This window comes from Protopterus annectens, chromosome 10.part0 (genome assembly GCF_019279795.1).
Source record: "Protopterus annectens isolate FY-2018-M chromosome 10.part0, PAN1.0, whole genome shotgun sequence".
In the NCBI taxonomy this organism is placed as follows: Eukaryota; Metazoa; Chordata; order Ceratodontiformes; family Protopteridae; genus Protopterus; species Protopterus annectens.
In genome coordinates, this window is record NC_056744.1 from 875344231 (window position 1) to 875370150 (window position 25920).

The 25920-nt window shown below is 40.5% G+C and overlaps 1 protein-coding gene across 3 annotated transcripts in view; it reads right to left on the bottom strand.

Moving 5' to 3' along the window:
- RPAP2 (RNA polymerase II associated protein 2) overlaps nt 1-25920 on the bottom strand; it is a gene marked incomplete at its 5' end in the record, with an annotated part of 1562525 nt that overhangs the window by 1533196 nt on the left and 3409 nt on the right. For 2 of the 3 annotated variants that reach the window (XM_044085674.1, XM_044085672.1), the window contains 1 exon segment: nt 18784-18819. In XM_044085674.1, coding sequence (XP_043941609.1) covers nt 18784-18819 — 36 coding nt within the window. 3 annotated transcript variants of the gene reach the window in all.

The window sequence follows — 25920 nt, forward strand, 5'->3', positions numbered from 1 at the left end:
ATTCCATCCTTGAAGTTGCTACTTGGTCTTCAGTGCATACCTTTACTAAGCATTATAAGTTGGATATGGTTTCTATGACCAGAGCAGGTTTTGCTGAAGCCATTGTACGTGGGTTTTTTGAGAGCTCTTCTCAGCCTTCCACCTCACATTCTGTTCTTGAGCTTTTTTACTCTCTCTTCTGGACTGAATACTGCAACAGTGATATAGAAGAACATAGTACACTTATGTAAAATCGTACCATAATAGTAGATGCCCTACTCTTCATTATTGTAGTATTCTCTCCCTCCCTCCAATCCCCTGTTGTTTATTCTGCAGATTCTTCCTTCTGGATGTGTATGGATGGCTTTGTCCTATGACGGCTGTTCTCTTCTAAAGCAATACAGTTCTAGGTAGTTGCATCCGTAAGTCCCTCTTATGACTTGTGTTCTGTGCGGGGAGCATAAATGTGACATACAACACAACCAAGATCTCTTTTAAGCTTATTTATACTAGTCAAACGATGGACTGTCCTCGGCAATACATCACTTCTGCACCGAATACTGTACCGGAGAACAGCTGTTATGGTAAGATTTTACACAAGAGTACTTTCGGTCACTTTGCTCCATTATCACTACCATGCATACCTCTCAACTGTCCAGATTTTCCCTGAATGTCTAGATTTTGCCTCATATATTTAGTCTGTACCTCATAAAATTTTGATTTTCTGGCAAGTCACTGAGGACTGAAGTTACTAAATAATGACACACATTTGAGTTTCAGACTCCATATCCTTCAGAAAATGCACACTAAGAAATTCTGTTATTCTAGCAACTTTCTAAGTTTATAACAGCAGTATTTAAAAAAAAAATGTCTCTATTTTTGGGCATTTGTTCCTTATTATTTTAGGGTCTGTCAGATTTTTTGTGCTAAGATGGTGAGAGGTATGCTATCGTGAGAGTAAGTTGGAATGGAAACAGTTTAAATGTTACTATGTAAGACTAATCATTGCCAGACCAGGAGTCAGACACTTGTTAGGTGTTGCAAACTGTTAGAATGATGCCAAAAGCTGTAGAGTATCATTTCAGTTACTTGTTTATATATAACAACAGTGGAACTAGAAACAGATTCATACAGATATAAGGTTACAAGAGATAGAAGTGTTGAAAACATAATATAATGTAGTAACTCACTAAAGTGTAGCATGTACACTAGGATGCTTTTGGCTAGTAGCTGGAAATAAGCAAAAAATAAAATATGAAGTGAAAAGAAAAGATGAGGGTATACTCATTTTTAAACTTTGCATCATTCATGCTTCTACAGATGTACAAGCAGCCCACTCATAAAAATGGTGCGTATGTCTAGTAGTATTCAGAAATCGGAACATATCAAACTAGAAAATGAAAAAGGAACAGAAGTGTATGTCTACTAATGCTCCAATCTTCTGTCACACACTTGCTTTCTATGGAATTACTGGCAGGTCAGAAAGTCACTACACCAGGCTAGTATTCAAAAATCAGAATACAGTAAAACATGAAATGAAAGAAAGAGAAATGTGGTTTCCACTACTGTTTGCCTCACTCAGATGCTTTCTATAGGTAGAAGCCATGTCATAAAATTGTTGTAGTTGGCCAGATTTCACAATCACCACAGAATAAAATATGAAATGAAAGAAACAAAAAAAAAAACTCTGCTAATGTCTTAAAAGCCTTGCATTACTGACGTGCTTTCTAGAGTAGCAGCAGCTGTCAGGTCGTAAAATGCCTGAAAGGCTGCTTTTCTCAATGTGTAAAATGCACTGACTACACTAATGAATGGTTCACAGAGAAGGCTGTTGTTAGTACAACTGCAATTTGAGATGGAATTTGGCTCACACCTTTGAAACTTCCTGCAGGCAGTCTTCCCCCACCTCCCTCAGCTAAAGTTGAGCATGCTCAGAAAGCAAACCTGAAATGTAAACAAAGGCTGAATCAAAACAAAAAATCCCTGGGATTGTAAGTCGTGTCTTCTTTTAAACCCAATTCCTCCCTTATGTATTATTCCCACAATTCCCATTTTTTTCCTCTGTAGTTTGCTCCCACCCTTTTCTAATGATCTCAATTCCAGTTGTTTTATCTCTGTTACTGTATTTCACTACTTTGAGTATAGTTGGTGTAGATTTGAATTTCTATTTTCTAGTAATTGCTTTTTTAGCAGCCTCCATAATTAGACACAGCAATGCCTTACCAAGTCTAAGCAATTCCATTCTGTCCCTTATCACATCAATCTGCCAACCCCACATCTCCGACAGCACATCACACGGAATCGTTGAAGTCCACAAACTCACCACACTCCCAGAAAATGTGTTACCAATTCCCTCTTTCTTCCCTGTCAAACCTCCAGCATTTGCTGTCTACCTGAGGAAATTCTCTGGAGTATACTTGGGGTATAAAATTACCTATGTAAACATCTCCAAGCAAAAATCCTAAATCTTCTAGATTTTGTTGCATATTTGGGAGACACACATATATCCCCCCATTGTTTTTTTGTGAATTGCTTATTATACCTCTCTTCCCAATCCTTTCCAACTTCCTTGGACTGATTCTTATAGTTAATCATGCAATATTTTATATGCTCTACTAATTATTCCTTTTTTAATGGCAGCTTCTGTAGTAGATTCTACTAAAACTCTACTAGTGATGGTCTTTCATTTAGGACGCCCCTATTTCTTTCTCTTTGTCTATACTCTGATTTCCTTGATAAGGAAGGAAGGAAGGCAATCTGTAACCTGCAGTCCAAATAAATTTTTGGAGTCTTCCCATTCTACCATCTTTCCCTCTCTAGTTATTTGCTCGGAATACCTTGGTTCCTTTGCCAGTTTTCTCCAATAAATTCCAGCCCCCTCTTGCCTATTGTCTGCATCCCTAACTGCAGTCATACCTATTGGCAGAATCTCCTTTCTCCATTCCTGTGCTGGCTTAGTTCTTAGGATAGTTTCTGCTACTTTACAGATATAATACTCTGTACGACTATTGTTATTCTCATTAAAGGCCTACATCCAAAATCCCACTCTCTCCTTGTTTCTTGAGCTTCCCCTGTTTCGTCTTCATCCTTTTCCAGTTTGAATTGCAGTTTTCTGCTTGTGCTATGTACATCAGCCTTAACTGTGTAGCTCTGAAATACCCCTTTCAAATTGGGTAATACCAATCTGCTCTGTTCTGCTGGAAGAATAACCGTATCCCATTTGACTATTGCCTTCTACCCCCCAAATAAAGTCCTTCAGCTCTTCATTAACTGCTATCCACAACTTCTCCTCTGGCTGATAAAAATATGCCTGACCTGTGCATAAGACTAACGGGACTTAAAGTTTCCATTTTCTCAGTTTTTGTATTATCTTTTGTTGAGTCTGTTCCCACATATCCTTAGTTGTCACAACAGAATCATTTTAATCCATACTCCTAAATACTTCACTTTATCATGTCCTCATAAATATGGATATTAATAAACCAATTCCTATGTGGGTACATAATTTTCTACTAGTGCCTTTGTTTTAGCTTCATTAATTTTTCTATCCTGAAAAGATTTGAAATGGTCTGAAAATGTTCCACAACACTGTAATATCTCTTTCTGGTTTTGTCAGGTATAAAATATCATCTGCAAATATGGCCAGGTTTTCTTGACTGTGATACCAATTATATCCTTCAATTTCTGTGTCCCTTATTTTCTTTGTCAATGGTTCTAAATATAATGCAAATAACAAAGGGGAAAGAGGACACCCCTGCTTGGTTCCTCTGCTTGAGCAGAAATTATCAGAGAGAGGACCTCACCCATTTTAATTTTCGCCTCCAATGCCTCATATATTCTCCTAATCAACCTTATAATTTTTTCAAGAAATTCAAATGCTTCCATTTCTCTGCTCATAAAGTCCCAGCTTACTCTGTCAAATGCTTTCTCTGCATCAAGACCCACCACCACCAATGGTATTTTCTTACATTCTGCTTCCCTCTGGATCATCAATTTTCTGTTAATTTTGTTAAATGTTTGCCTCCCCTCCACAAAACCACACTGATCCATATCTATCAATTTTGGCAATACTTTTGCCATTCTTTTAGCTATTATAGACATTAGACATTAATACTTTATAATAATGGCTTGGCATTGAAATGAGCCTGTAGCAAGCTGGATCTGATGGATTTTTACCCTCGTTAGGTATTACAGCTACCACTGCTTTCTTCCAGGATGTCAGTTGTTGTTTGTCTTTCGGCTTTTCCCGGTGAGGGGTTGCCACAGCGGAACTCCAGTCTGCTAATGATTGGCAGTAGATTTTTACGAAATGCCGAGGTGGCCAGCTCGACAGCCAACCTTCAACGAAGGCACGCCCATTTACACACGCATGTCTTTCGAATGCTACCCAACTGCAGGGAGGACATGCAGACTCCACACAGAAGGCACTCCCAAGCCAAGCTGAGCATCGAACGGGAAAACCTCTTGCTGTGAGGTAACAAAGCTACCGCCGTACCACCGCAGCATACATTCTTCCAGGATGTCAGTACTTCTCCTAAAATACTATTAAACAAAATCTTCCAGATCTTTCAGTTTTTTCCATCCTAGCTTCCAAACTTTCACAGGAATGCCATCTATTCCTGGGGACTTTCCTGTAGATTAGTTATACATTACAATTTTTATCTCATCTCCTCCTATCATAACCGTTAGTAACTGAGCCTCCTTTACCTCTAACCTTGGTATAGTTAATTTTTCCATAAACATTCCCATTTGTATCTTTTCTTGATTTCCACATTACTCTGCTTCATACAGACTTTCATAGAATTTCCAAAATATTTCTAAGTCTACAGTATCTCGTTACCCTCCTTATTATAGGCTCCCTAAGCTTGACAACAGCCCTTTCTACTTTGTTGCCCAAGTTGTTGTACTAAAAGTTTTTGTGCTTTCGTGTTATCATCAAAAAACAGCTGCTTAATCACAATCTTTCTAAACTCATGTATATTATCTAGGTAATCCCTTATTTTCTGCTTAGCATTTGGCAGCTGATCCTCTTCTTGCTCTGTGAGTTTCCCCCTATTCTGCAATACTTTAACAATTGTCAGTTCCTCTAAATAATTCTTGTTACTTCTTAACTATAGCTCCCTTTCTTTTATTTTCACCCTATTTTAAACTCTACCTTAATTTTATCCCTCTGACTAGCTACATTTTCAAAAGAAATTTCTATCTTCTCTAACAGCACCCGAAAAATTTCCACTACCCATTCCTTAAATTCCTCTCTTTTCAACAGACAGGTGGGAAAGCTCCAGTTTCTCATTTTTATTTCATTACCACGCGTTTTGCTTCTATTTTAATTATTAGCACATGATCTGAAATTGTTATTGGGTAACATCTTCCTTGCCAAATATTTTCATGCATATCTTCAAAAATATACCCTCATTTGTTATACTTTCCCTTCTGGGTCCCCCAGATCTTCACTGCTGCAAATCAAATTCCAGTTCCCATCTATAAGTAATATCCCTTGCTGAAAATTGTTTTCTCCCAGAAAGCTCTATTATATCAGTTTTAGGTGGAATATAAATAACATGCCAGTGTAATCCTCATCCCTTGCTGAAAATTGTTTTCTCCCAGAAAGCTCTATTATATCAGTTTTAGGTGGAATATAAATAACATGCCAGTGTAATCCTCCTCCCTTGCCAGTAGTCTCTTAGCAATACAAATCTGCCATTATTATCTTTTTTTATCTATCACTATTGGAGCTCCTCTTGCAAATAATACAAGTACTCCTCTTTTCCTTTGTTCCAGACATTCCGCTTAATAAGCATACCGAAAACCTCTCTATCAAATTCACATGTTCAGCTCTTTCCAAGTGTGTCTCCTGTAACATAGCAATTTGCACTTTATATTTTAATATAGTTCACTATTCTTTCTTTTTTGTATTTATCTGTGAGACCACTGACATTTAAAAAAAAAATTACAGAAAGCATCAATGTATTAAAAAGTTTTATTTCCACCTTTTATGTACAACACATTTTTTGTTAAATGTCTAGCTCCAGCTTTTGTGTTATGTGTATTTAATTGTTTGGCAGGTTGAACTTTTATACAGTTATTTCTTGTCATATCCATTTCAGCGCATGCCACATTTTACAAAACTTTTTTTGTGTGAGGGCTTTCAATAAAACAAAAAAACCAAACCCCCAATACCCCCTATAGCCTATTAACTTAATACAAACACAGAAAACTATGTACATATTCAAACACTGAAGTTGTACCCTCCTAATCAGAACAAATTAAATTTCCTAAACTGACAGCCACACTCACAAACTTGAGATAACCTAAAAGAAAGGTTATCTATACTAAGATGCATAGTGCAGCTTGTGCTTCTACTAAATGCTAACTAGCTTTGTCTTATCTTTAAAGCTGTTCCAGCTGATAGTCATTTTGTTTTCTTAATATTTTATCTAGAATAGTTTCTTTTGCCACTTCCTGGACATCTTGAATGTCTGTCCATAGTTCTTCAGGTACTTTATTTACTAGGTCTAATCTTGTAAATCTTTTCTTCCCCTCCAACACATTAATTTGGAAAACTATTGAGCTATCACCTCACTGGCCTGGACAAGTTTTCTTGTTTTTCTTAATTCAGTTCTCAACTTTACAATACGATGATAGTCTGAGCCATAGTCAAATCTAGGTCTTGTTTTTGATAAATGTGTAGAACCTTACATCTATGACTGCAAACTATACAGTCAATTTAATTTTGGTACTGACCATCTGGTGATATCCATGTGTCTTTTAGGCTGTTGAAAGACTGTTTGCTATGAACAGTGGATTATCCTGGTAGAATTCTAGCAATCTATGCCCAGCTTCATTTTGCAATCAAAGGGCAAACCTGCCAGTTGTTTCCAGGCTTTAGCTATTCTGATTTGGAACAATTTATTTTTTAATCTAGAGTGAACTACATCAATTTATAACAATAATCATTTAAACTAGTGTGAACTACATCAATTTATAACAATAATTCTTTATGAGAAATGACAATTAAAATTGTCAGCTTGCTACTGCATAACTATATATTGCCCTAAATGTTGGTAAAAGATCCCCTCTCAAATGCCTACAATTCATGGAATACAGACTCCTCTTCACAAGCCTTCAAGTATATAACAGTGAATATAATTAAACCAACTTCTTAGCAAATGTACTCTGAATCCTTACAAGTTTCACCATATCCTGAGTGGAGCATGCACACACAAAAGATACTGCCATATTCAGTAAGGATTAATAGACTAGGACCATTTCCCTCATATTTTATAGCAGAAAGGGCATCTGAGTAGCAGTTTAGTCAATGAAGCTGGTGTACAAGTGCTTCTATCAAACTAAACAAGTCTCAAACAAATTCTAAGTTACTGGAATATATGCCTTTGTAAAATCAAATGCTAATTTCCAGAAGTCAAATTGGTAAACAGCATGTTATGCTACAAGGATTTAAATTGGTTGAATTATTGTTGAAGCACACCACATTATTTATTTATTTAACATTTGTTTATTGGGATGGTCCAAATGGACAGCATTGTCCATTTTCAGCAGAGGCCCAAGGAGAAAAGCTCCAGCAAAGTATATTTTTACTAATACATGTCAAATACAACAAAGAAAAACTTTACTATACAGCTTACATGTATCTACTTACAGTCTAGCAGAGATCAGTAAAGCAATTTTTACACATAGGAGATTAAATCAACAAAAATATATACGAGAGATATTAACACATACAGTACAGCATGTCTTAGATTTCCTTAAGCCTCTACAGTACATTTAGTATGTTATCTGACAGAATACTGTTTACAACTGCAAGGAAGACAAGAGGATACAGGTACGGGAGAAGGAGGTTACAGGAGTTATAGAGTGGATAGAAGTGCAGTTAGAGCTTATATCCGAGTAAGGGAAAGTTATCCAGGGTTAGTACATGAGGAGAGTCAGACAAACGTTAGGTGAGCTTTTATTATTTTCTTAAACTTGGTGGTGCTGGAAGTGGATCTAAAATCAATGGGTAGGGAGTTCCAGATTTGGCGATACTGTTTGAGTATAGCTAGTCACCAGCATTATTGCTACTTTTAGTGTTACATACTAGGTTTTGTTACTGGAGCACAGGGTCCGGTTATTGGAACAGTGAGTAAGTAGGCCTTTGAGACTGGGTGTTTTTTCAGGTTGGTTGAGTATTTGGTGAGCCCTGAAGAACTTGTTAAAAATTAGTAGGCTGGGGAATTCTAACCATGAGAGTTCTTTGACAACGTGACAGTGATGGGATCTGTAGCTGGCATCTACAGCAAACTTTGCTATTTTATTACAGCAGCTATTACTACTCCCAGGAGTTTGGTGTGAGAGACTGGAGTAATGATGTTATTGTTTGCTGAGGTGATTCTGAATAGCAAAGAGAAGTCTGGGGATCTTTGTATGGTGAAACAGGATGAGTTTTGTTTTGTTGGGATTGAGTATTATCTGGGCATTATTTAGACAGGTTTCTACTTTAGAGAAGGCTTGTTGTGTTATTTACTGAAGATGGTGGAATGTTGGGGTTGCACAAATTAAGGTAGAGCCATCGGTGTACTGTATTAACATGACTTTATTAGTGGCAGTATATATGCTCTTAGTGAATAATGTAAAGAGAAGAGGGCCAAGAATAGATCCTTGTGGGATTGTGAAGGTGAATGACAGCAGTGGGGAGAGGAAGTTACCCCATTTGACTGCTTGCTGCCTCGCAGTGAGATAGCTCTGGAACCAGGTGAGCATGGAGTGGCTGGTTTTAAGTTCTGATAGTGTGTTTAATATTCTGGAGTGTGAGACCATGTCAAATGCTTTTGAGAGGTCCAGAAAGATAGATGAGACCAGGTTACCTTCATTTCTGAGAAGGCTGACAGAGTTAGCGAAGCTTAGAAGGGCAGTGGTTGTACTATGGTGTGGGCAGAATCCATGTTGAGTTTGCGATAGTAAACTGTTAGTGAGGAGACAGTGCAGGAATTGGGTATGGATGCATTTTTCCAGAATTTTTCATAGTGGAGAGAGGACAGCAATTGGTCAGTAGTTGGAAAGCTCTACACAGCTGCCACCTTTATGTAGTGGAATGATGTGGGCTATTTTCCAGATAGATGGGACCTTTTGTTCAGTGATGGAGCGGTTTATAAGGATGGAGACAAGGTATGCGATGGCTTCTGCAGTGATTTTGAAATAGTCTGCAGGTAGGTTTGTCTACAGCTAGGGTTGTTGGTTTGAGTTTTTTTAGGTATTTTTATGGTGGCAGTAGTAGGAGGTTGTAGGGAGAAGTTATTGCCGTTTTGTGTTGGACAGACAGGAGTGGGGGGTGGCTAGTGTTAGTTTGAGTATAGAATTGGTAAAAAATTTGCTAAACTCTGTGGGTATGTCATCTATGGTGTTGTCAGTGTTTGGGGAAGGGGTAGTGATTTGACCAGGCTGAAGGATTTTCTTGATTGCTGGCCAGAACTTTTGTGGGTTTCTTTGGTGTTCTAGTTATATTTTAGCATAATATTCTTTTTTGTCTCATCTTTTATGTTTTTTGGCAGAATTTCTTAGTTCTAGGTATTTCTGATGATTGTTTAGTGATTTGTTATGGTGCCAATTGTCCCAGGCTTTGTCTCTTGCTTTTAGTAGAGCTCGTTTCTATGGTTATTCAAGGGGTGTAGTTGGGTTTTATCCTAATTGTTCTAGATGAGGCAAGCTTATTTAGGATGCTAGGGAAGGTGCAGTTAAATAACTCCACTGCCTTGTCTAATGGGAGGTATGTGAGAGGTGCCCATCTGCAGTTTTTGAGTGCGTATATGAACTCTTGGGGATTGACATTTTTTTTTGTTTCTGATTTGCTGATATGATGGGGTTTTGGAAAAGTTTATTTGTTTTGCTGCCAGAGTAGAAAGGTGGGGTGGTGGTCACTAAGGCAGACAGGGAGACAGCCTGTGAGTTGAGAGAGGTTGGGTTGATTGGGGAGTATCCAGTCTAGGATGGATTCTTTTATTAACGTTTTGTCTATCCTGGTAGTGTGTTGGATAAGTTGAGAGAAGCCGTACAGAAAAATGTGGTTTGTGGGTGTGTTCGAGTTACAGGAATACCAACCGATAAAGTCTCCAAGTATAATTGTTTCTTGGGGAAGGAGCTCATTTGCCCACTGTAGGATGTGGTCTAGGGCAGGGATATAATTCTCTGGTGGGATGTAGACATCTACTATATTTATTTGCTTTTTGGAATTAAGTAAAAGTTTAGTTAATAGTATTTCTGCATTAGTGACATCTGGGATGCTTATATCTATAGCTTTGTTTTGTATTGTATGGCTAACACCTCCACCTCTTTTTCCTATCCAGTCTTGTCTATGTATGTTACAGCCAGGGGGTGTTCTCATTGTTGTTGATGTATGATTTAAGCCATGTTTCTGTTAAGACAACTATATTGAGTGAGTAGTGTGTGAGGGTGGCATAAAGTTCACTGGTCTTGTTGAGAACACCTCTAAGGTTTACATTTAACATTAGGAGACTAGAGTTTTTTTTCTGGTGAGGTTTAGCAGGGTTGATGGTAGGTTGATAGGTTGTGTTGGGGGGCCAGGGTTGGGATGTATATCTCCACTAAGAATTAGTTGCGATGCAATGTTAACCATTACCTTTATGTATCTTTGTAATGCTTTATCATATGTCAATGATGTAGGTGATTGTGTTTTGAGGGGGACAAGGTACAATATGTAAAGGGAGGTGGTCTCGATATTAAAGATGTTAGCAGCAATGATAATGGCGATTGGATGTTTAATTCCAATTCAATGAATGAAGAAATACATAAATCATACCAACAGTAAAGTCAATGCTGTATGTGACTGCACATGTGCCAGACTTTGTCTTTCTGCTTCTACACCTGTGTGTGCGTGTACGTGTGCATATGTAAATGTGTGTGTCCGCATGAGAGTGAATGTAGTGATATATTCACAAAAGGTAATATTTTGGATGAAAGACCATGGCAAAGGTACACCTTCTGCACATGTTTACTGTGTCACACATTGCTATGGTCCATGTTTCACATTGGTCTCCTAAGTTGCGACCTATGCTGTTTGACTATCCAGCCTGCTTACAGTTCCCAGATGGATACTGCCAAAATGCTTAGCACTTCAACAATACTAATCTAAGAGGTGAATGTACTTTACGCTTGTACTTTTAATAAACTTACAAGACTATGGAATAAAAAAAAATGCCCACTGTGTGTGTTTTTCTAACAGAATTCTTTGCAAGAGAAAATCAACCTACAACGCACAAACATCTATAAATACAAGACCCTGCAAAAGATAAACACATTTTCTTTGTTAATGCTCTTTTTCTGATGTGGCTTAGACTAGAAGAACTACAGTAAGTCTGTTATACAGTTATTTAAAGGAATCAATTGTTTTATGTCCCCTAAGCTTTGAGGTCCTGTGCTATATGAGGGTCCATAACCTAATGAGAGATGGGTGACACACTGGAGTGTGCATGTGTATACAAGATAATGTCTATACTGCAGAAAAAGAAAAGAAAACAATGATATGGGTTACCGCAATACATTTTTATCCTCCCTGGTTTTAGTTAATAAGGACACCACTAACTGGAAACCTAAAATGCTGTTGCTGGTTTTATAATCACTGCATAACACTGAATCTTAAAAACAAAAGTGATAAATGTGTAAATCTTGAAATCATTTTAAGAACAGCACCTACTGGTGCAGGTTTACTGCCAGCTTGGCCAATCAGAAAGCACTAAATTATGATGAGTCTACATTCACCTTAAACAGATACTGTTTTCTAATAGCTAGGAGAGCATGTTATTAATTCTGACATAGATGCGCCAGCTGGTGTGCAAAGAGAAGTTCAGAACAAGCAGTTTAAGCACTTTAATATAAGAACTGGCAAATGCTTTAGTGCTAGAAAGCATGTACGGGCATATAGCTAGAGTGACAACAAAAGGGCAAACAGTTTCAAAGATGGGTCTCCATTATATAAAAATGGTGTTTGATGGCAGAGACAGCATCCAGGCCAGGTTCAAGGGAACATAAGCCAAAAGGCCCAAACACCCACTACAAGATGGTTTAGCTTTGAAGGAAAAGTGCATCTGCTGAGAAGAAAAGATCCCTGCTGTACCTCTTAAAATATGGATGGCCACTGCCATGTCCCTGGAATGCAGCTGATCAAGGTCGTACTAAGAAAGTAAAGTAGGTCCTACTAAGTAAGGTCCTAGAAAGAGGGATGATCAGTGCCATACCTTAAAAAGATGAAAGCCAAGTGTTGTTCTCAAAGGTTAGAGGACCCTGCTGTTGGAGCAATACAATCCCAGACAGAAGGACTAAGCAGGGGGGGGGAATTGACTCAAAATCACAAATCAAACGAGGAACCAGGAAAAAACAGAACTAATTATCAAAAACTATTCCCAGGAGAAACGGACTGCTCATGAGACGCAAACCAAGAATGAAATTTTTATTTAAACTTTAAGTGAATACCAATCGGCTTTTCGTCTGGAAGACTTCTTCAGAATACAATAAACCCACTGTAACAGTTCCTGTATACATGTGAGCACTAATCAGCTGATGGTCTTAATTAGATTTAATTGTGACAAAATGAAAACACCTGAAGTGAATTAACACGCCACTAAAACATTTGTCCTCTGACATCAAAAAAGACTGAATAAAATATAAACTGTGAATATATGAAAAACTGTAATAAAGCCAGTAAAACTTTATAAAACCGCAATATAAAACAGTTTGTTTGTGTCTTTCCGCTTTTCCCGGTTAGGGGTCGCCACAGCGGAACTCCGGTCCGCTAATGATTGGCAGTGGAGTTTTACGTGCTGGCTTGCCGGGCCTAACACAACCTTCAATGAAGGAATGCCCATTCACGCATGTCGCCACACAGAAGACGCTCTAACTGAGAATCGAACGGGCAATGTCTAACTGTGAGGCGACAACGCTACTGCAGCACCACCACCACAGTAATATAAAACAGTAAAAAATAAAAAAAAATTTATTTAGGTTCTGAGTAATATACATCTACATATGTTTATTAATGTCCAACAATAGTGGAACTTCTAGCATAAACAATAATGCATTTGTGTGTGTTTAGGCTAATATTTCTCTGCCTTAAATTTAAATAATGGCACTAGGAATAGGCAATCATTAATCCAGGTGAATGGGTTGCGCCCAGTTTAATTTGCCAACTCAACTCTTAATTCCACCTTGACTTTCCACCCACCCCCTCTAGGATCAGCAGGAACATTTTCCAATATAGTAAACAAAAATTGCTTAAAACCACTACAACAGGCAGAATGTCTACACAAAGCATTGTTTGGATTTTTATTAGATATCTCACATTAGTGTTCATATGTCCTTTTCTTTAGCTGCCTTTCTGTTTTCCCCAACATAAAATGCAGGACAAGACATACACACAGCCAAATACATCACCCCCTTAGATAGACAATTCCTTTCCTGTGAGTGGATGGCAGACTTTACTGCATTTTGTACCTGCAGTACTGGATGGCCCCATGGCCCAATAAATATTTACACTGGCTACACATTTCACATTTTTGGGTACCTTTACTAATTTTTTCTTTCTTCTCCTTGTTGTCACTTTTAGCCTCTAAAATATTTTTGATATTTTTACCTTTTTTGTATGTAAAAGTGGGTCTATTACCCACTATGTCTCTGATTTGTCCATCTTCAACCAATATTCCCCAATTTTTACTTATGATGTCCCTAATCTTAAGTCTGGCTTAGTTAATAGGGAACACAGTTCAGGCTCTTTATGGAATGTATGGAGATTGTGCTCAACAACAACTATATTTGGTTTGAGGGTAATATCTTCAAACAAACCAAGGGAGTTGTGATGGGGCTGCTTGTGCCCCCATTTATGCAAACTTGGTGATGCTTAGTTGGGAGAGACATCATTTCTGGCTCCCCCTTAGAGGAAACGTTTTCATTATATCTCAGATATTTGGATGACATCTTTGTCCTCTGGGTATGGACAGAGGAGATTCCTGGGTTAATAGAGTATCTGAATAATACTACCCCTTTCCTGAGATTCACTTCCCAAATGGAGAAAAAAAAGCATCAATTACTTGGACATCAACTTAGAGAAGAGAAAATGGGGTTTCCTCTACTATTTACTGAAAACCAACTTTGTCGGTTATCTACATTTCAGTAGTATACATCCTTTGTCCCAGAAAAAAGTCTTGTTAAGGGACAATTTATTAGATTGGCGAGGATGGTGTTTGATAATATAACTTTTGAAACTGAAAAAAGAAAATTGGAAGATATGTTCCTTGAGAGGGGATACCCTGAGCTTTTTGTAAAAACCATTAGCACAGAGGTTGCCCAAAATAGAGTGAAGAAATATCTACCCCTCTTGGGAACAAGATTAAATAAGGGAGCTATTTTGATGTCTGACAATAATAACATTCAAAACGGGCAAGAAGGAGTAGAGGCTTGTCCACAGTTAGAAAATGAGGAAGTAGTAAAGGCAGAGACCTTCTCTAGAGCTATGGTACTTGAACATGGTGTAGGTTCCAATAGCATTAGGGACATCATAAGTAAAAATTGGGGAATATTGGTAAAAGACGGACAAATCAGAGACATAGTGGGTAACAGACTCACTTTTATATACAAAAAAAAGATAAAAATATCAAGAATAATCTAGAATCTAAAGGGGACAACAAGGAGAAAAAAATTAGTAAGCGTACCCAAAAATGTGGAATGTGTAGCCAGTGTAAATATATATTAGGCCATCCAGTACTGCAGCTACAAAATGCAGCAAAGTCCATCATCCACTCACAGAAGGGAATTGTCTAAGGCATGGTGTATTTGGCTGTGTGTATGTCCTGCCCTGCATTTTATGTAGGGAAAACAGAATGGCAGCTAAAGAAAAGGACGTATGAACACCAGGGTCTACTTTACATGGTTGACTTTTCACAAAGTCGACTTTCATATGGCCGAGACCACATGATCGATATTCGGAAAGCTGACCATGGAAAATAAACACAAAAAACACAACAAACACTTACCTTAAAAGTGTTAGCAGGGGGCCAAGCCCCTCCTGCACCCCCCACCCCCACACCCCTTGTAACTTAAATATACCAACTCCGAGATCACACTACAGTGCGGAAGAGGAAAATTTTCCCATTCCGCACTGTACGGCAATAGCGGTTCCCCATGGTCAGCTTTTCAAAAGTCGATCATATGTCTCAGCCATATGAAAGTCAACTTTGTGAAAAACTGACCATGTAAAGTAGACTCTAACACCAATATGAGATATCTAATAAAAATCCAGGCAATGCTTTTTATAGACATTCTGCCTGTTGTAGTGGTTTTAAGCAATTTTTGTTTGCAACACTGCAGAATGTTCTTGCTGATCCTAGAGGGGGTGGGTGGAAAGACAAGTTGGAATTAAAAGAGCGGAGTTGGCAAATTAAATTAGATGCAACCCATTTCCCTGGAATTACTAACTGCCTCTCCCTAGTGCCATTATTAAAATTTACAGCAGAGAAATATTAGTCTAAACACTCAAAAATGCATTATTGTTTATGCTGGTTCCATTACTGTTGGACATTAACATACATATGTAAATATATATTACTCGTAACCTAAATAAGTTTTTTTTTTTTTTTCATTTTTTTTACTGTGGTTTTATATAAAGTTTTACTGGCTTTATTACAGTTTTTCATACGTAGACAGTTGTTTATACTTTATTCAGTCTTTTTTATGTCAGAGGAAAAATGTTTTAGTGGTGTTTTTTGAACTCACTTCAGGTGTTTTCATTTTGTCACAATTAAATTTGATTTAAGACCATCAGCTGATTAGTGCACACATATGTATACAGGAACTGTTACAGTGGGTTTATTGTATTCTGAAGAAGTATTCCTGACGAAAAGCTGATCTGTATTCACTTAAAGCTTAAACAAACATTCCATTCTTGGTTTGTAGCTCCTGAGCAGTCTGTTTCACCTGGGAATATTTTTTTGGTGAAGTGACTCAAACCAAGGTTTGCAGTGTTTCAGAGGTATAATCCTGAGGGTTTGCAGAGACCTCTGTGACACCCGTGCACTGGCCCAGTAATCAAGGAGCCTCAATCCTTACCACTAACACTAGTGAGGGGCGTCCACATTGGGAGGATAACAAGTACACACACAGTAAGGTTCAATTTCCCTTAAGCGCACACAGAGATCACAGTCAGTCTGGAACTGGTTTCTCCCTTTCTCTCCAGATCCTCAAAAAGACTCCCTACTGGCACAGCTATCAGGTTCAGATCTCAGCCGAGTGGTCAATTCAAAACCTCCAGCACCCTCTCTGTCCAACCAGTGCTTCATGTCCCTGCCCAAGTAGCTGACACACACACACACACACACACACACACACACACACACACACACACACACACACACACACACACACTTACTTTAAGATTTGAGTTATATACAAAAAAACTAAATTATTTCTCTTTACACTCATAGGTTAGTTATATACAGCACACAGATACTCCTGGGGAAGGCTGGCACAGGTTCACTAGCTATGCACCTTCTGCCCAGACCATAGGTAGTACCGACTGCCACCAACCACTACTATCAGCTACTATAAAGGCCCTTACCAAAGGGTGTCCAATTCTACTGTGCAATGTTACTATCCAACTGTTAAGTATGACGAACAGCAAGGCTATTGGAATGGCTTGTACAGGTCAGTATTTGTTACTCTTGTCTAATATCTATAACTTTTTGACTGAATACCCTTCCTACATTATTCAATCATATCATCACTTGAGGACCTCACCATTTAAGCAACAAGGGTACAAATCTAGCACCAACAATAAGTGCTATTTTCCTCCCTCTTGTGTCACTTCCAGATGCTAAGGTTCATTAAACCACTGTAAATACACAGCTACATACAGCATAAGATTCATTACATCCCCTCTGAAACCTGGGCTTCTGAGGCCTAAACCAATTCATGACATTTATCTGAAGACAGTCATCTAACCATAATATAAATTTATTCTCCAAAGAAAGCTTTGATGAGATGAACAATTCTTTTTCTCACCATTAAATCCCTCACAATCTGCTTACATCAGAAATGGGCTGCTGGTGCAGCAGAAAAAGAGGTATGAATGCCTTATATTTCTGAGAGCTGGATGAATTTCTAATGAATGTGTGTTATCTATAACATGATTTTTGCAAACAGGTGACAGTTCCTTACACACGTTAACCACAGCTTTTAACTTCCGATGCCATACTAGCTACCAATCAAGATAAGGTTACGAACAACACTTTTGGCACTTTATAAATGCTGTTACTCATATGTAAAGCACAACAGTAGTTGAAGTGTGTAACAAAATAAAATAAAGATACACAGTAAAAAGACAAAACTTGTCCAACAGCAGTACGTTAAAAACAGAATACCTATATAGCTGATTAAAAAGTGATTGCAATTGCACTTCCCAACGTAGTATGATCAACCAATCTGGGGTCAAGAACAGGCCAGAGCTATAATGCAAATGGTGTCAACATAAGAAGTGTAGTGAGGACCTCTAGTGGAGAGAAGTGATCAGTGTCATAGTATCCTGAAAAAACATTACAAGACAGATAAGTGTGCTGCCTCCACCTTTACAAGAATAAAATTAAGAAGGACTTCCTGATACTACAAATTTCTAAAAGCCACTAAACTAAAGAGGTTATTTATAAGAATAATGCTACACTGCTGACATCATAAATGGTGACGCCTGCTATGACTGAAGACATGTCAAGGCAGGCATACACTTGTGGAAGGCTATCCTAAGAATATCATGCATGTGTGTGCATAAATAATAACTTTTACCAGTTACAACTACTACAATGAACCATCATGAAGGAAACTTCCTCCAGGAGGCTCCTGAGATACCACCTTTTTAGAAGAGTGTACTGCATGTCCAGAAGAGGCATTCATTCTACCTTAAAAATGTTAAACTGTAAACTGCAGCTTACATTTTATTTTTACAACACCTGTTACACATAATTGCTGTTAATATCTACTGTAGTTTACTAACTTTTATGTACCACATTTATTAACTGCTATACTTAAACACATTTATAAACATGTATTTAAAGATAATTAACCAAAAATAACATGTTTTAGCAGCACATGGTGAGCAACAGAATTACAACATTATGCTGAAAACAAACTTGGTTTTGAGCCAACAAAAGTAATGCATTCCCACATACAATATTTTTAATAATAAGTTTTCTGAGTCATTGGTGGATTTGGTTATGATATCAAATTAATCAAGGCAATATAAAGTACAGAGAAGCACAGAAACGGGAACTGGCAATTACTATATACAGAAAGTTCTTCAATGTCATGATGTCTCTCTAAAAACTAACGTCAAACAACACATCAAAAATAGTGCTGTTCATCAGCACATTTAATTAAAAGCATCCAGCGCAAACAGAAAACAGACACAGACTACATAAAGGTCAGGTAAAAAAACTGGGTCAGTCATCCTAATACATTATGCTTTCAACACAGCTCAATGGAAATACAAACGCAGAACAGCTGCATGATAAATCAGGTTATTGTGGTAGACATTCTCCTTTCAGGAAGGCAGTCAGCACTACAACCACAGCATTTATTTACAAATGATTTAATGAGTTTTATTATGCAATTTACAAAGGAAATCACAGTGTGACAGTGCATTTACCTGTAACTGAACTGTTTTTAAAACACCCTGCTGATGACTTTATGTTTGTTCCATCAAAGATAATATAAAGGAATGAAGCAGAAATATGAAAAATTGAAATAGGAAAGTCTTACCATATGCCTTCTTTAAGCAGTTTAAAATGTGGTGGCCTGAAATAAAATAAAAGCTTTACAAATTAAAACTATTACACTATTTAATCTTCAACAAATCAAACAATAATAATGATAATCACTAATTTAGAGCTTTGCAATCTAAAAATTTCAGTACCAGGAATGATAATGCCACTGTGACAGATTCTACAGCTTTCCACAGTTATTAACATCGTCTTCAGATGTTTTTGCACCTGTACTGTAGAAGTTCCTGACCTATGAAGAATAACACCACCTGCATGCAGTTACTGAGATTGGTGACGGATTTCCATAACAGGGTAAATATGAAAAAGTGGCTTCTGACTAGCATTTTTACAGGTTCTCTCAGAACCAGATCCAAGAGACTGGACTATTCATTCTTACAAGTACTGTGAGAGAATAAAGGAGGCATGCATCACTGTTCCATTCTTCAGAAGGTTGGTCATGATCATTTAATATGACTTCAATATAACAAAACATCCAAAAAGATTCAAAATAAAATGAAATGTGAGGAATTGTTCTAAGCATACTCTACTGCAGTAAAAGCATACATGCTTGACAAAATGATTTAAATGTACAGGATTAATAAGAGGTCTGAAACTATAAACCACAAAAGTGTTCTTCAGACTCAAAATTATTTAATGTACCCTTCATTAACCAAGTACTACATAAAAATGCAGCAATGATACGCGAGATCAAAAGACCATGTGCTGCAGCACTGAAAGTCATCTTTTGCATGCTAATTTAACAAAAAATGAGAAGTTATGTTCTTACCACAACGTTCCATGTTAGTTGTCTTCTTCTCGCCTTCTTTCTTGCTGGATGGGGTTCGGAGCCGATCCCCGGCTCGGCCTAGTACTAAAGCTCGAGAGCTAATTTTACCGGCTCGAGGCTATGCTATGTCCCATAATGCTAGGCATCATATACCCCGATCTCGTTTGATAGCTAACACTATGGATATATATGTCCCACCACAACAGAGAACAATCCACCTAATCATAGATACAAAAGGGAGAAGGATATATCTATATCTATATCTATATATATATATATATATATATATATATATATATATATATATATATATATATATATATATATAAGCCCTCTAGAAAAGCTAGCAAAAAAGAGGGAGCACGGGAACTAGCTGGGGAAATAACTGAGGTGGCAAAAATTCTCACAAGGTACTCTAGATCTCCCAGGCTAGGGGGATGGAGGGTGGGACGCAAGAAAGAAGGCAAGAAGAAGACAACTAACATGGAACGTTATGGTAGGTACATAACTTCTCAATGTTAAGTTGTCAATCTCGCCTTCATTCTTGCTGGATGGGACAGCGTCCCTAGCACCTAAATCCTGGGTCGCTCAATGGAACAAACTCTTGAGTAGCGTGGAACCAAAATCAGCCCGACGTCTGGAGGCCATATCGAGCTTGTAATGAGAAATTAAGGTATGAGGATAGGCCCAAGTGGACGCTGCGCAAATGGAATCCATTGGCAATCTTGCCTGAAAGGCTATTGAAGAAGCTAAAGCTCTGGTTGAATGGGCTCTAGGCTTAGTAGGAAGTTCCCTGTTCCTCAACTGATAGACCAACATGATAAGACAGGACAACCACCTGGACAAAGTTACCTTAGAGACTGGTTGGCCTTACTTCCCCTCCGCATAAGACAGGAAGAGCTGGTTTGATTTTTTCATTTACTTAGTTCTATCCAGGTAGAAGCGTAATTGACGGTGAACGTCCAAACAATGTAACTTTCGTTCAGCTCTATTGGTGTAATTCGGGAAGAAGACTGGAAGATCTATGGTCTGATTCAGATTTTTCTCTGAGATTATTTTGGGTAAAAAGGACGGATTAGTCCTAAGTGACACTCTGTCTTTGTGAAAAACAAGATACGGAGGGCGAACGCAAAGGGATTGAAGTTCTGAGACCCTACTTGTTGAGGTGATGGCTACTAAGAAGAGAGTTTTCCATGAGAGCAACTTCAACGAGCAAGAAGCCGCCAGCTCAAAGGGAGGAAAAATTAAGGAAGACAGTACCAAATTTAAGTCCCACGGTGGGGGAGGGTCCTTAACTGGGGACCTAAGTAAAAGGGTTCCTTTTAAAAAGGCTTGACATGATGCTGGTATCTGACAAGCCAACGTGGAAATTTGCAATAGCTGCCAGTTGAACTCTGATGGTAGCTGAGGAGGAGCCCAATCGAAAGAGTTCTGCTAGAAACTCTAGAACTGTCTGGACAGGAGCCGTAAAGGGGTCCACGTGCTTTTCCCTTGCCCAGACAGAGAAACGCTTCCATTTGCTAGCATAAGTCTTTTTGGTAGTAGACTTGGGAGAAGCGAGGATGATATCGCTAACTGGTTGAGAGATAAGGGGAAGCCTGGCTAGGGTTGGAAGTGGAGTAACCATGCTATGAGTTTGAGAGATCGAAGGGACTGATGCAGCCCGCCCGACTGATGGATCAGAAGATCTGGCACTGGGTCCAGATGCCAGGGCTGCTCCAGTAGATGGCGTTGCAGGAACAGAAACCAAATTTGTCGAGGCCAGTAAGGGGCAATGAGGATCATCCTGGCTCTCAAGGCAGTTGCTTTCTGGATTAATTGAGTAATCAAGGGAAAGGGGGGGGGGAATGCATACAGAAGACCCTGGGGCCAATCGTGAACTAGAGCGTCTCTGGGGGGTAGACCTGGGAGAGGGTGAAGAAGTCTGGGCACTTGCTGTTTAGAGGTGTTGCAAAAAGGTCACAGCAAGGCTGACTCCACCTTCTGAAAATTCTTTCCGCTACTGTCTGGTTGAGAGACCACTCGTGAGGCATGAGAACGGCTCTGCTCACTCTGTCCGCTATGACGTTGGACTTCCCAGGAATATGCGTTGCTACCAGAAACCGTTGAGAAGAGATCGTCCATTGCCAAGGTCTGAGTGCTTCTCGACATAGAGGGTAGGATCTGGTTCCGCGATGTACCACACTACAGACATATTGTCTGTTTGAATTGCAATAGTCCCGGTTGGTAGAGAGTCCTGAAGGGCCTGCAATGCTAAAAGTACCGCTCTCATTTCCAAGACATTTATGTGCAAGTGGTATTCGAAGGGTTGCCATGTGCCCTGGACTGTCCTGCCCCGAATATGACCCCCCCCCCCATCCGATCATGGAGGCATCCGTTGTCACAGTGGCAACAGGAGGAGGAAGGACCACAGGTCTGCCCTGGAGTACATGAGGGGAGACCGTCCACCAAGAAAGGTGTCTTTTGCATGACTGAGTGATTAGAATGGTGTGTGACATGGGCAGCTGCTGAAAGGACCACTGGGAAAATAACATCCACTGCAGGATCCGCATATGAAAACGCGCTAGGGGGAGTAAAGTGATTGCTGCTGCCATGAGACCAAGCGTTTTTAGTACAAATCTGGCTTGGACTCTGGTCTCTTGTAATAGAATCTGAACATGGTTGCGAATGTCTGAAACTCTTTGTGTGGGTAGTTTTGCTGAGAGCTCCACTGTGTTTAAGACGGCGCCTATGAAGGTAATAGACTGACAAGGCGACAATGCAGACTTTTCGAAATTTAGAGAGATACCTAGTGCATTGCACGTTTGTACAGCGTAATCTCTGGATTGGAGTAGTCGATGCCTGGTGGTGGCAGTAAGGAGCCAGTCGTCTAAATATGGAAACACCTGGAATCCTTGTCGTCTCAGGTGAGCCGCAACCACTGCCATGCATTTGGTAAACACCCTGGGGACTGTGGCGAGGCCAAAGTGCAGTGCTCTGAATTGGTAGTGACTGGCTCCCAGCCGGAAGCGGAGAAACCTTCTGGAGCGCCTGTTCATCTTGATATGGTAGTACAACCCTGAAGGACTATAGAGCACATCCAATTGTCCTGACCCAGAAAGGGTAGAATGGACTGTAGCATGACCATCTGGAATTTCGTCCTTTGAACAAACTTGTTCAGCCTGCTGAGATCCAAAATAGGTCTCCAGTCCCCTGTCTTTTTTGGTACCAAAAAGAATTTGGAGTAGATACCGGATCCTTGTTGGTCTGCTGGGACTGGCTGGATGGCCCTTTTTCTTAGCAGCTTTGAAATTTCTAGTGCTGCTAGATCCCTCAGACCGGGTGGAACGTCTGGAAGGGGCCCTTTTGGCTGTTGTGGGGTGTGAGTAAAGGGAATTCTGTAGCCCTCGGATATGATCGACCGTACCCATTTGTCTTGCGTGAGGGAATGCCAGGCTTCTGGGTACAGTGATAGTCTTCCCCCGACTGCCTCCGAAGGTGGACAGTCAGGCAGCTCCTCAGGGGTGCTGGAAGGGTTTGTCAAACAAAGATTCAATTCTGCGGACCCTCCCTGCCTCTCGGGTGGCGTCTATTATTGTTCCCTCCTCTACCTCTGGAGGGAAGCTCACCACTTGCGTCAGGCAGTACTCCCTGTGGTTTGCGGAACCACATTTTTCCACCCTTCTGACCCTTAGGATATGGTCTAGAAGGGGTAGAAAAATGGACTCCTACAGCAGAGAGAGTCTTGCCTTCCTGCTAGCACTTGTATCCTTCACTTGAGGTCCAAACAATGCAGAACTGTCAAAGGGGGTGTCAGTGAAAGACGCCTTGAAGGGGTCGGCAAAGTTGCAAAGCCGCATCCAGGCATGTCTCCTTAGAGCAATGCCTGTTCCTGCAGCCCTACTTGCTCCATCGGTGGCATAGGAAATGAGCCGCATGGAGGAGTTTACAATAGAGTTCAGGGTCCCTAGCTGGGAGTTTATCTTTTCCTGAGACCCCGCAGCTGATGGGTCCTGTAAGGTATCACCTAGTTCTTTGAGAAGGTCTCTCTGAAGACGGGTGAAATGGCACAAATAATTCAGCGAACACATGGCAAAAGTCGCTGAAGAAAACATCCGCCTGCTGTACCTATCCATAGTCCTAGATTCCTTATTGGGAGGATGGACAGGAACTGAAGGGTCAGCCAACTCCTTCTTAGTGGCCGCCGCCACCACCATGGCATCAACGGGGACGCCCTTCGTGAGAAACTGCTTGTCCGAAGGGGCTGTAATAAATTTTGTGTGCCTCCGGGGAGTTGGTTCAATAGTATCCGGAGCCGACCACGCCTTCCGAGCCACCACCTCCATGAGTGGGTCAAAAGGCGGGGACACCCAAGAGGTGGAAGGGCGAGAACCGAATGCATCCAGGTACACAGACTCGTCCTCGGAAGGGTTGAGGGCAGACCAGTTCCCCCTCTGTTTAAGGATCTCTAGGATGTCAGAAAATGAGACATCCTCAGAGGGGGACCTTGGGGACCCTTTCGAATCATCCAGGTCGGTCTCAGATGTCAGTCCCTCTTGCATGTCCTCTTCCGAGGGGGCTCCCCTGCAGGATCATGGGAGGCCTCAGAAGAGGAGGATACACCCAATGGGGCGACCTGGAGCGTTGGTTCTCCACACTTAGGTTCGGGAGGGTAGGCAGAGGCAGAAGCAGGCACCATGGAAGGAGGGGCCGATGGGGCCGACCGTGGCGCCGGTATAGGAGCCAGCACACTCATGACCTCAAAGGCACCCCTATCAGGCAGAGAGGAGGGACCCAGCTCCGAAGAGATGAAAGCTCCTCCCGGCACAGAGAGGGATGGCTCCGAGGCCGATGTCGGGGCCAAGCTCACCTGCACCGACGCTCCGATAGGGAGAACGGGGTCAGACAAGGGTCCAATGACACTCACCTCCTCGGAACTGACGAGGGAGTCCCGGCGCCCGGATCCCTCCAAGGGCGGAGCCAATGAAGGGATCGGAGCCGACGAAGGAACCGATAAGGGTGGAATTGGTTCCGACGCCCCCAAGGTACCAACCCGACGGCCTCCAGCTCCGAGCTTGAAGGAATAGTCGGAGGAGAAACTGGAGCAGGCGTTGGGGAAGCCGCTGTCTGTTGACACAGGCTGTGCAATAACTGGTCGAGCGCCTGCGACTTCAAAAGCCTACTGACTACCCTCTCAAGATCGTGGTCCGAAAGCCTGGAAGATCTAGAGGAGTGAGACCTATAGCTCCGCTCCGACAGCAAAGGAGACTTCAGAGCCGACCTGACAGACTCCAATGAAGGAGATCGGGAGCACTTTCGGCTTGGAGATGGCTCCGACGCCAAGGTCGGGGCCGACTGAGGCCTCAATGTATCAGTTCCAGCCGGAACCGACGAGGCAGAAGAAGGTCCGCTCGGCGCGGGCTCTGGACATGGAGCTGACGGTTTGGCAGGCTTAGAAGGTTTTCCTGACAGAGGCTTGGTAGGAGAACCTTCGAGCTTCAATAAGCCCCTTAAGATGAGCTTATTTCTGCGCTCCTGCAGGACTCTTGGGCTAAAAGCATGACAGATGGAACAAGAGTCCTGCAGGTGCAGAGGGCCCTAACAATACACACAAGAAGTGTGACCGTCTGTCAGAGACATCTTCTGACAGCACGAGTCACACTTCTTAAATCCCGATATCTTGGTATCCTTAGACATGGTACCACAAAAATGGGACAACAAAGTCTAAACAAGTATACAAACACAAACACTCTTAAAGTTTCTATAATAACAACAAAATTCTACACACACACCTACTAAAGGAACCTGTATAAACCTACTGTACAAAACTACTATAAAAAGGGGGGGTACAGGCCTAACCACCTTAAGGGTGGAAAATAGTAGGAAAACTACTAATAAAGGGAGAGAAGACCAGTTGGGAGACTACTAACACTACCAGAAAAAAATATCAATCGAAACTAACTATAATTATAAAAAATTTTAAATACGACCTGCAGCCGGTGAAAACGCAACCTTGTAGCTGAAGCGGCAAACGAGATCTGGGTATATGATGCCTAGCATTATGGGACATAGCATAGCCTCGAGCTGGTAAAAATAGCTCTCGAGCTTTAGTATTAGGCAGAGTCGAAGCCGAGGATCGGCTCCGAACCCCATCCAGCAAGAATGAAGGCGAGATTGACAACTTAACATCCAATGTTTCCCTTTTGTCTCTACTCAAATCCTCTGTTGTTCTTTATAGAATTTGTGGCTACAGCATGAGACCATAGTGACCAGCAAGGAAATGAAAATCATCCAATACTCACAATGCATTTAACAAGATGCATATCTAGTATCACGATATTCTTTATTCCTTTTGGTTCGGAAACATAT